This window comes from Engystomops pustulosus, chromosome 1 (genome assembly GCF_040894005.1).
Source record: "Engystomops pustulosus chromosome 1, aEngPut4.maternal, whole genome shotgun sequence".
Taxonomy (NCBI): Eukaryota; Metazoa; Chordata; class Amphibia; order Anura; family Leptodactylidae; genus Engystomops; species Engystomops pustulosus.
This window is the reverse complement of record NC_092411.1, coordinates 132211536-132223855: the sequence shown is the minus strand read 5'-3', so window position 1 is coordinate 132223855 and position 12320 is coordinate 132211536. Positions and strand designations below refer to the sequence as shown.

General features: G+C 37.8%; 1 protein-coding gene across 4 annotated transcripts in view; it reads left to right on the top strand.

Annotated features, from left to right (window-relative positions):
- Window positions 1-12320, top strand: part of FOCAD (focadhesin) — a 115537-nt gene that overhangs the window by 86589 nt on the left and 16628 nt on the right. For all 4 annotated transcript variants that reach the window (XM_072153814.1, XM_072153792.1, XM_072153806.1 and 1 more), the window contains 8 exons: window positions 426-573; window positions 1484-1603; window positions 2950-3072; window positions 3151-3228; window positions 3531-3602; window positions 4957-5059; window positions 7668-7748; window positions 9719-9847. In XM_072153814.1, the coding sequence (XP_072009915.1) occupies window positions 426-573; window positions 1484-1603; window positions 2950-3072; window positions 3151-3228; window positions 3531-3602; window positions 4957-5059; window positions 7668-7748; window positions 9719-9847 (854 nt within the window). The remainder of the gene's footprint in view (window positions 1-425; window positions 574-1483; window positions 1604-2949; window positions 3073-3150; window positions 3229-3530; window positions 3603-4956; window positions 5060-7667; window positions 7749-9718; window positions 9848-12320) is intronic.

Here is a 12320-nt window from a genome sequence, read left to right as displayed (position 1 = left end):
GAAAAATGACCTGTAATTTGTTTTACATTCAAATGCATGGGATGTATGAAGAATTTACATAAGAACTTCGCAGAATTATATTTTAACTCGTTGATTTAATAAAATAAGGAAGCTTACCAGTTCTACCACCAGGCCATGCTCTCGAAAATCCCTAGGCTTGGTCATTATTTTCTATTTCATTACTTTTCTTCCTTCCCCTGATTAACCCCTGACAGGTTTATTTTGATAACAAACATATGGTCCTCATGTAAAAAATAATTTTAGGGGTTCTGAAGCAGAGTCAGTAAAGATAACCTATGTATTCAGGGACCTCTAGTTAGGTAGCACATGGACTAGTGAGATAATAAATAGGAGACAGGCTATTGTATCAATAAATAAAGATGACGTATGATTGTAATGAGAATTTGTTTCTTTTCTTGGCACAGCATTGGCTGTATTCTAGGTGTGGGCCTTGTACTTTCGTTCATGAGTCAGAGCAGTCAGACTGACAGCCGTGTCCATGTCTCAACTACTCTTAGTAAACTGTACGAGAGTCTGGATAACAGCTCTGACCAAACCAGGGCTGTGCAAGAGGTGAGATTTAATCACACACAATAGTATATCTTTATTGAAAATCTGTATACAACCTGTAATGAGAATTTAAACACACAGACTGTCAACAACCTGCTATGTAGAACAGTCACAGGTTCACAATGATTTCCTTCTATATTCTGGGTATATTCTGATTTTGCCTTATGCTGAAAAAGAACTGAGAACTTTGTATACAAATTAAATGCGGTGTCACAGGGGTAGAGAAGAGTCATGCTGGCCCGATACTCATCCTCTTTCCCAGCTTGCCTAAAGGCTCATTGAACAAGTACATTATCATAAACTATCTTCAGTCTCTGCCAACTAGACCTTTTGGTGATGTGCCTGGATTATGGGGCATCTTTGCTAGTCTCTTCTGCACCCCTGTGACAAGTCATTAGAACACAGTATTTAAAGATCTTGATAATGCCAAATATCCCAGAATATGGAACAACATTAATATAATCCTAATACTGTACCAAATAACAGGTTCCCTTGAAACAATATTTATGTAGACTAGATATGCAAAATATATTACAAATATAACGAATAGCTGGTTTGTCGGATAAAATCCTCATGACAGGTCCCGTTAAAACAACATTCTTATAGATGCAGTATGGATATACTAAATCTATATGAATATTGTTAAGGGAACCTGTCATGAGGATCTAATTATGTTTTATGTTTTTCTAAATTATACATATTACTTAGGTTTTGTATGGACACAGGCTTTGTAACCTGAAAAGGAACTTTCACCACTCCAACTCATACTTTATGAGGAATAGATTCTGACCTGCTTGGAAGATTTTTCTCAATATCAGTAGTTTGAATATTCTATGTACTAATACCACACAAACTTTAGCAATACATGTTTTATGGGAGTATATATTTATAATGTCTTCACACCACTTTTCAGGTCTTGTCATATGTTGTGGCTGGTGTTTCAGTGTCGGCTTTCAGTGCCGGCATTTTAGGCGCTGAGGATGCAGAACAGCATATGAATAAACTGAGAATTTTGACTGAGCAAAATCAGCAGGTGAGGATGAGTACTGCATTTTCAGATTTCTGACCCTAAAGCCATACATAGTTATGGGGAGTAGTATCTGTTGATCTTTATTTCTATATTACCCCATTTAAGACATTCTTTTTCTTCTATCCACAGCATCCTTGCTTGTACATAAAATTCAATGGCCCTATAACTGGCTGCTGTACAAATGGGGAGCTAGTCCATGTGCTTAACCAGTACATACCAAAGGGATAAGTGTTTGCTTCCTGTGGATAGAAATCTGTCACTGGTTTTGTGATGGACATGCAGGTGCACAAACCGTTATTATCACAAAGAGTAATCAGACCTGTGTGATACTAACGGCTTGTGTATGTATCTGATCACATGAAATCACAGCATGTCTCCACGGACTTCTACTTCCTTTCATGCCTCCATGAAGGCATGCACCAAAGTTATATAGAGAAACACAATGGGAAATCAAATATCAATAATCTTTATTGTATACACATAAAATGTCCCTTACAGACATAGATAAGAACATGAGATAGACCATTTAAGAGCAACAGACAAACAATACAATGCACCCTACCCTGGTGGAAAGATAAACCATGCTAATATATATATATCCATGATGAATATGTAAGGGTAAACTTCAAGTCTACAACCATATTAAGTCCAAAACTGGCAAAGAATGCACGACAAACAGAGTGTATCTGCCTCACAGAACAAGTATTTGAGCTGTCTAGCTGCCGCTGGGCAGGGACGGTAGGAATATACTGAGGTACACAAATGCAGGAAATAGCAGGGGTTATAGGTACAAACCACAGCAAGGACCCCGACACGTTTTTCATCAAACCGGCTTTTTCTGGGGGAGTGCCAGATACTGGAAGCCATGAATGCATGCTGCAATTTCATATGATAAGATACAGGGGTGGATGTTGCAATTTAAACTGGGTAAAGGACATTAGAAAACATCACACTGGTCACATGACATGAATGCTGAGAAGAGGCATGAGACATGGGGAGAAGTAGATGGGAGGGGTTGGTCAAGCAGGGCACATGCCCTCTGATACCAGGCAATATAACATAAAGTTGATTTATGAAGATGTAAGGGAAACAATTTTTAGCTAAAAGAATGGTAGCATTTAGTTAATAGGGCTCTATGGGAACCTGTCACTAGCCAAATTAGTGAAAATCTTAAATGTGCAAAGCTTATACAGCCATATCCAATAGATGGTTCTACAGTATCTTCCCAGTGCTTGATACTTTTCTTACTCAGTATAGGCAGACCACTGTCACAACTAAGGACTGATCTGATATGTAACTACCTTTTATTTTTAATTTCACCAAATCTTCACATTTTTAATACGTGACAGACACCAGGTTTAGCTCTGGCTCTGGGAAGTATTGTTCACGGCTTGTCAGTATGCGGCCATGGCAAAGCTGAGGACCTTAACAATCGTTTGTTGCCTGCCTGGGTAAAAATCTTACTCGCTGAGGTAAGCAATACTTTATAATATTATGGGCAGCTATAGTATATTACAGGCAATTTTTTAAATGATGATTATTTTTTTCAGGGTTGTCCTACTATGCAGCGATTAGCGGCACTTAATGGACTTGTGACATTGGTCGGATCGGAATCGGCAGTCATACAAGTAAGCATATAATTTAAAAGAAACTTATATGTCCTTGTTAGTATTTGTAGCAGTTATAAGACAATAATACCAGGTTCATTGTGAGATTTTAGAACCGCGCTTTGCAAGTTTTATCAGGTTATGCTTGGATTATTTGCATTTATGAACATGTCTCGTTCCAAGTAAGATGGCACAAAAAGGTGTCACATGCATTTATTATACATTTGTTTTTCTAATTAAATAAACAAAATATGCCACATCCAAATGGAAAACTCAATACTTCTCTTGTGTTTCCTAATTTGTTTCCTAATCTCTCATTGCAGCTAAAATCTGAAGCTATCCATTCGTCTCTTTACCAGAACAAACTGAATGAAGTAATAAAGACAATTACTCAGGTATGGAACAGTGAATATGTGACACATGCTCAAAACCACCAAGAAACGTTTTATAGATGAATTATTAGAAAGTTAAATATTTTGACAGTTACACAATTGGGACCCTTGGAGCTCCTTCAGAAAGTCTATATCTGTACCAGAATTAACACTAGCATGTTTGATTAACAGCGTTAAGAAGCCACCCAGGAGATCTGTGTAACCTTTGTAACCATTGTGTATGTAGCTAGAAGCAGCATGACTGCAGTGGTGGCATTTCCTCACGTTCTTGGCTTTCTGCAGTGAACTGCTCTACAATGCTTTCCATCTGCTCTGTGTCACTGCTATACTATTAAACTAAAAGCCTGCTACAGGTTTGACTTAAAGGGAACCTTTCACCACATTTACAGCCACTGACCGGTTCCTATAGAACTCTATTAACAGACTGACACTCTTATTTTAGCTTAAAATTGTTTCGCTTACATCCACATAAATCACCTTTTATGTAATATTACCTGACATGAGAGGGGGGGGGGTGTTCTTCTCGGCCGGCTCCTCCCATCTAATTTTCCCCATGCCTTATGCCTCCTTACTGGTCACAGTTCATGTCATGTGACCAGAGTGACATCACCTCAGGTACTTTAGCCTCTTAAATATAACAAACTGTACCCCATGCATGTATCTGACCACATAAAGTCACAGCAGCCTCCATAGACGTAAAACTCCATGGAGGCTGCTTCGATTTCATGTCATCACATACATGGTGTACAGTTTGCTATTCTTAGAAGGCTAAAGGCACGGTGTAAAAAAATTGACACAATATTTCCCAATGTACATAGACCTTTATTTGTCTGTAGTTGAATATTAGCAGACAGACCCTAAGTACAAGGAGGCAGGGCAGTGATTTGAAGAGACACAGAGCTGTCAGTCACAATAAGGGTACGTGGTTCACTGCCAGCCTGAGAGAGAGAAGAGTCACAAAGACCAGAGATGAGTCACAAAAGCTAATTTGCATATCAGAAAAACCTATGTAATTAAGGTACAGTGCCTAACTGGCAGCTAATTTGAGGTGATATGGGGAGGATTTGTAACCCTTTATCAGCAGGCAATGTTACTCAGGGTGGGTAAAATCTGGTGACAGGTCCTCTTTTAGAGTAAGGGTTAAGGTAGAGCTCGGTCCAAAGTGCTTACAGTGCAAAGCAGTGTGAGTAAAAGCCTCCGTTGCACAATCATACTATATATATATATATAATATTCTTGCTGTTACCAATAACCCTGCACTTCAGGGTCTATCACTTTCTGCAACTTAGTAAGGTCAAAATTAATGCTAGATTCCCGTAGAGTAAGTTCATATGAAAGTCTCTTTCTTGTTCCGCAGATTCTAAACTTTTCTGGAGTAATTGGCCTGCAGACCAATGCAGCTTGGATCCTTGGGCATCTTCACTTATCTAGTCTATCTTCATCTCAGAGCAGAACTTCTGGTGAGTATAAAAGGGCATCTGTCAAAGAATGAAAAGTGCAGAGTATACAAAAACTGGCATCAAATATCTTACAGATTATACTTGTGGGTCCTAACTTGCGTCTGTACATCTTTTCTCGGTGTCTATATGTGTATATTTAATAACCGGATCTATTGTAATATGCATTGATGTCACAAAAGTGTGTTTGTACAAAAAATACACTAAATGCTGCATATAAAAACTTATTTTTGTCATTATATTGTAAAATTAAATTAGAATAAATAATTCATAGAATCTAGTTAAGTTATACTGCCACAATAGTGTGTATTAAGCAGGCCTTTTTTAATAATTCTATCCACTTAAAAGAAGAAGGCTTTATAAAAATTACCAGTATGATGATCTGTAATAACTATGAATAGAAATGATATCTGTATTCTCGTAAAGCATTATACATAAACACAGTAAACATCACCCATCAAAACATATTGCCACAGGCGATACTCTACAACTTAGATCCTGTGGGAAAACCTGTATGTCCTCTCAGTCTGAATCTGTTGATCAAGACAAAGAAAATATATAGATTTGGGGATACATTTACCTTTTATGATGCTTAATTGAGCAGAATTAGCAGGTTGCAACCGTCTTAAAATTTCCAGTTGAAAAGTGTAGTGAGCATAGAACTATGAGATTTCTATGAACTCTACACATGTTCATCTATTACATTTAGGACATGTGAAACCAATCATTTTCTTTTTGGCGCTTTTTTTTTTCTTCTTTAATGCTAAAATTAGAAAGGGAACCTGCTTTTAGAAAATATATAGTTTATTGGGTTTATTGTAATTCTTCTGTCATTTTAGTTTTTCGTCGTTTTTATCTGTACATGTCAAAATTGTAAAACTTCCGCTGGCAAGTAATTAACCAAATTTCCATAAACATCTGGCAAGGAAAAAGTTAAATCAAGCCATTGTAGATTTGGCTATACCGACTGTATGTTTAGGGTGGTTGTCCTTGTGGAAGGTGAACCTCTAAGGTCAAGTATATCGGGGAGCTTTTGTCATGGATATCTTGTTATGAATAACAGAAAAATATCTCAATAGGTACATGATTATTTAAAAAAATGAAAGCTATACTCATTTTCACTATTCTATGGTGGAAGACCATTAGGGAAACCTATGTGAACAACATTGACTAATTACGCAGCCTTTATGGCAATTTCCATGGGCTCTTATACCTACATGGAACTATCGTTATATTATAAATCTTTGTATTAATTCATTCTTCAGGCTAAGGCTGGCTGCACTTGGGACCATATGTTTGCCGAATCCCATGGCCTGAGGCCACAAGTCTGAGATTGGACTCTGTTTGTATTGGCTTGGTTATGGTTCCAACATAGGGGGGCTCCTTTGACTTGTATCCATATCTTATTATTTGTTTACATTGCTGTCTAGGAGTTCATTGACCTTTATTTTTTGATATACTGTGTTACATATATACATTTTCTAGGACTGTACCGTATTGCTGCCACGCTGTAGCGCGGGGGGATTGTCTTTGCCTTTTGTCGACTTGTGGCCGTTTGTGGATCTTTGTGATTGGCTCTGATCCACATGTTCTTTCCTAATGTGTATATCTACACTTTTTAAATGCTTTTATGAATTTTGATGCATGGCATCTTTTGTGTGTTTTTCATATGACTTGAAATATAAGTATTCTCTTTTTCAGCCTATACACACTGGCTTGCTCTTTGTTTTGGTCACACGTTAATACAATGTTGGTGCTGTTGTTCTGCCGGCAAATGGAAAGTCCTTGTATTATTTCTCTATATAATGCAAGGACTCCCATTTCATGCAAGGTCTTTGGGATTGGGTTGATGTATGGGTCTGTTTGCTTTTTTTGCAAACTTTATTGCCTTTTTGGCGCATTGTTTGCGAAGCGCACCCATGACTTATGATCTCGCTTGCTTGCTGTTGTTTTGTGGGTTTATGATGTAAATTGAAATCTGTCTGTTTTTCATTACATTGGAATAAAGATGAAACATGAATAGAGGTCTGTGATATATGCTTTTATTTTTGAGTCTTGATTTTTGTTCCGTTTCACTGTTAAATATGAAACAAAATTTCAAACTTTTTTCATTACCAAAGTATAACCCAAGTCATGGACACAAACCACAAAACATCTTGTGTCATGGATTCATCCAGTGAATATCTCTTTTCCCCCTCCCTTCCATTCCACAGCAGAGAGGACTCTGCTTGATTTCTGGTTGTCGTAAGTTAAACGAAGCTGTCATCAGGTTGATATTTCCTAACCTGGTGAAAGGTCCCCTATAAAACAGGCCTTGCAGTGGGTATGATGTAGTTGATTGAAAATGAATATTTGGCACAGCGTTCTAGAGAGACCAATGTGATAACAATTTTATATTGAAAAAAATTAGATCATTTTTCACATTGTTCTCATAATAGATGTTTAAAACTAAATATCGTCATGAAGAGAACAACTGTTGAACACTGGGAATTGATTGGCAGACATTTTTAATAAATTGAATCCGTTTTTTTTGGCTATACTGAAAGTATATATCTAGTTGCTTTAATGAATTAGAAAACGATCCAGAGTTAATCACATTTTCTGATATTAGTTCCCCCAGATTTCAGCTATCTGCCTGAAAGAAGTTTAATACGAGCTGTCGTGGATTTCTTAATTGCTGCTGGAAAGAAAGGTACTTTATATTTTTTCTATTGCTACATGTGTTCAAGTTTAAATCGTTTATGGGGTTTTATTAGGTTCAAAGTTATCCTCATTCACTGTATGGGAATACAGGATTCAAAAGCCAAAAAACGCCTTCTCTATTTTATGCAGAATAGGCACATGGCTAGGAAACGGTGCGGTGTGGCACAATGTGCTCTCACCATACGGTATCCATGCACAATTCTCATCTATGGCAGCTAGCTCACAGCCGCCTCTCCTGGATATGTGCATAGAGCCTAAACAGAAATGGTGCTGCTACCTATCACAGTCAGAATGACAACAAGGTAATAAAAAACCTTATGAATACAATCCTTACTAATTGATGAATGTAAACTTTTATACACGGATACATTGAATTATGTACAAAATCTTCACAGGTCATACAACAGCTTATGTTAATGTAAAAGCTTCTCACTTGTGGTCTTCTGATATGTAATGTTACGTTAAATGATAGGAAAATTGATTTCCAAAACTATCCACCAACTAGTCCTTCAGTTACATTTAAAAGACAACTAGAAACAAAATTTGACGCCCTTATATCTCAGATGGCATTAAAAGCTTATACTTTGAACTCAATTCTCATTTATCCAATGACTTATGACTAGATGGTTTACCACTTTCCTCATCATTTTCTTTATAGTAAAAAGGGGACAGAGATACCACGGCCAAAATATTTCTGGGACAAAGCTCCCTGCAGATTCTTCTTAATTAATAAGAAGCTTGTTCCCCTTAACATATTACATCTTACGCTTCTGTACTTCTTATTAAGAGTTGCTTATGAAACGCCATTCAATAGATTTATCCCTGAATATCAGCACTGCATGACATATCAGTGATCATATTTATCTGGATTTCCTTTTTAAGCTTTAAAAAACATCAAATTTTGCCATGAAGGAAGACTGTGACATTTTCACTTCTGCTACATGACCGCAGTATGCTGTATGATAAACTCTGTGATAGTACTTGAAGATTGTGCAGTGTTACTGTTAGCCCTTGTATGCCTGAATTGGTTTTCTATGTATAACTACTAGTATTAACGACTGTATTTTTCGGACTATAAGGCGCACAAAAAAATCATTTGATTTTCTCAGAAATCAAGGGTGCGCCTTATAGTCCAGTGCGCCTTATAGTCCAGTGCGCCTTATAGTCCAGTGCGCCTTATACATGAACCGTACTTACAGACAACAGCTGCCTTGAACTGTGTACTGGTCTGCCACCTGCTGGTCATTCATCCTTATAATCCGGTTCACCTTATATATGAACCTAGATGTTTTAGCAGGCATTTATTTATGGTGCGCCTTATAGTGCGAAAAATACTGTATATGCTTTTCTTTAAAAAAAAAAAAAAAAATAATAATTGTTCCAAAATTTATTAGCCTATTTAATTGAAGTTTTCTTTCACATGTTATTTAGAATTGTCCCAAAGACAGAGATTATGAACCAAGTGATATTTAATTAATTTAAACCACCGCTGGTTCCAACACCAGTGCTCCAATACTCACTTTAGGCTTTGTGTTCTTGGATTAGGGGTACCTTACCTATATAATTAAAATTTTTTATTATATAGTCGTAATTCCTGTATGGCTTTTTTTTAAATAATTTTGAAAAACTTTTACACTTTTTTTGAGTAGATACAGTGTATCTTTATGTCAATAATGCCTTTACCTGGGTTCACACTTGGTTTCTACCTTATGTGTTGAATGCAGGGTCCATCTTCTTGTTTAGCCTCTCCCCATCTCGGCATTAAGAAGGAGCAAACATTGGCAAAAGATAGTGATTTGCTGCTGTCAATGCCTAGAGGAGGAGGGGGGGTGTAGCCAGTCCAGGTTCTAATATTTTTGATGCCAAGATGCTCTAACAATGCTGTCATTAGTACTTAGATTCACATCATGTGGACAAATATAGGTTGCTGTGTAAAATGGCAAGTCTCTTTTATTTCAGGACCTGAAGCAATACCCTCAGCCTTGGTCAAGGTGTGTGTGTCTTCTATTGCTGCCGCTGCTGACACTCATCAGTACCCACCCGTTAACTGGGCATCCATGCTTGCTCCTTTAATGCGACTCAACTTTGGCAAGTTATTTTTGTTGTATACAAATCCAACTTTAAATAGACTCTTTGATCAAAAGCATTTGTCATGCATTAGTTGCTCAGAGGGAAAATAAGAGAGTAGGTATATGCTGCTACTACTCTTTTTATAGGGACATAACAATCCGTTACTAAATCTGTAAGTTGAGACAAAAATCCTTTAGATGACTGTGAATGAGCGATGTACAGTGGGGAGGAGGGGGGAGTATTTACTCAGCCACCAATTATGAAAGTTCTCCTACTTAAAAAAAATGAAAGAGGCCAGTAACTGACATCATAGGTTGACCTCAACTATGAGGGGAAAAATGAGAAAACAAATCCAGAAAATCACACCTGAAACATAGGTTTATCTCAATGCTTTGTTATATATCCTTTGTTGGCAATGACATAGGTCAAATGTTTTCTGAAAGTCTTCACACGGTTGGCACACACTGTTGTTGGTATGTAGGCCTATTCCTCCCTGCAGAACTCTTCTAGAGCAGTGATGTTTTGGGGCTGTCCCTGGATAACATACTTACAACTTGCTCCAAAGGTTTTCTATGGGGTTGAGATCTGGAGATGGGCTAAGCCACTGCTCAGTTGCCCTGGTGGCGTGCTTGTCATGCAGAATGACCCCACCAAGTTTCATCTTTAATGCCCCTGCTGATGGTAGGAGGTTTGCATTTAAAATTTCATGATACAGGGTCCCATTCATTCTTTCATGTACATGAATCAGTCATCCTGGTCTCTTTGCACAGAAACGGCCCCAAAGAATGATATTGCCACCCCCATGCTTCACAGTAGATATTGTGTTCTTTGGTAGAAACACAGCTTGTCATGCTGAGTTGCATTCAAGCAGTTCTACTTTCATCTGACCATATGAAATTCTCCCAAATAACTCTTTTGGATCCATATGCTCTCTAGAAAACTTCAGATTGGCCCGGATATGTACTGGCTTAAGCAGAGAGACACGTCTGGCACTGCTGGATCTGAGTCCCCTGTCTGATGGTAGCCTTTGTTACATTGGTCCCAGCCTTCTGCAGGTCATTCACTAGTTCCCCCCATGTGGTTCTGGGATTTTTGCTCACTGTTCTTGTGATCATTGGGTCCCCACGGTGAGATTTTGCATGAAGCCCCGGATCGAGGGAGATTTTTTTTCATATCTTTCATTTTCTAATTATTGCTCCCTAATGCAGATTCCCATTTACAGGTCTACAATTTTGTTTCTGGTGTCCTTCAACAGTTCTTTGGTGTTCACTATAGTGGAGTTGGGGTGTGACTGTTTGAGGTTGTGGCCAGGTGTCTTTTATTCTGATAACAAGTTCCAACGGGAGCCATTACTACAGGTAATGAGTGAGCCAGAAATCTTGCTTGTTTGTAGGTGACAAAATACTTATTTTTCCCCATAATTTGCTAACAATTTGCTTGCTTTAGAAATCAGACGCTGTGATCTTCTGGATTTGTTTTCTCATTTAGTCTCTCATAGTTGAGGACTACCTATGATGTCAATTACAGGACTCTCATCTTTTCAAGTGAAAGAACTTGCACAATTTGTACATGACTAAATACTATTTTTTCCCCACTGTATACTGGTTCCTTGCCTGCTACTACACCCTTCCTGATTTTCAAATTGGGTCTAATCAATTGTAGAAGGTCTGGGAAACCTGAGTGTTTAGGGCATAGGGCTGCTTGTCTGTGTGTAAAAGGATGATCCCATACACCTGTTTTGCCATAAGTGGCAACTTAAAACGAAATATAGTTGCCGAAGATAATAACAAACCTTCAGTTTGGCCACCAGGTATTGCAGCTAGTCTGGTCATCCTGCTGTTTTTCCTATAGTCATCTGTATTTTCATTGCTGTTCTCAGAGACATTTACTGTCTGCTGTATGTGATTTGCAGAACCCACAAGAAGTCTTACCACAATGAAATTATTTTCAAAACTTGAATTTCATTCTTAGATTCAGCTTTCATTGCACACTTGAATCAGAATATGTGCTAAATAACATAAATGGACTTAAGAGGCATGTGACTGCACCTCCAAACAGTTTTGAATTTCACCACAAAAAACCTATATTGACCCAAGGGAGACGTGGGTGTACGCAGTCCCCCTTGTGAACATGGAAAAGGTGAGGGGGAAAATCCCTTTCATAAACAATACTGTAAAAATCAATGCAAGAAATGTATCTCCCAAACAATGTACACCTTTCTCCTGCCTAATGCAAACAGAAAATGTGTGAGAAAAATATGATGATAACGGCTCATTCGTGCTAGAGATCTTCTTGTAGAACCAGCATTTTCACAGAAAAACATTAGGTAGATGTCTAGAAGGTGAAAATGGTGGCAGAAGTACATTTTATGAACTTGCCTATTACAAAAATTGTAACTTGGTTTGCAAGCATAATTTCATAACTTGTTTTTGTGAGCTCTTGCCACCATCTACTGTACTGTACATTTCTCTCTCACAAAATTGCACAACCC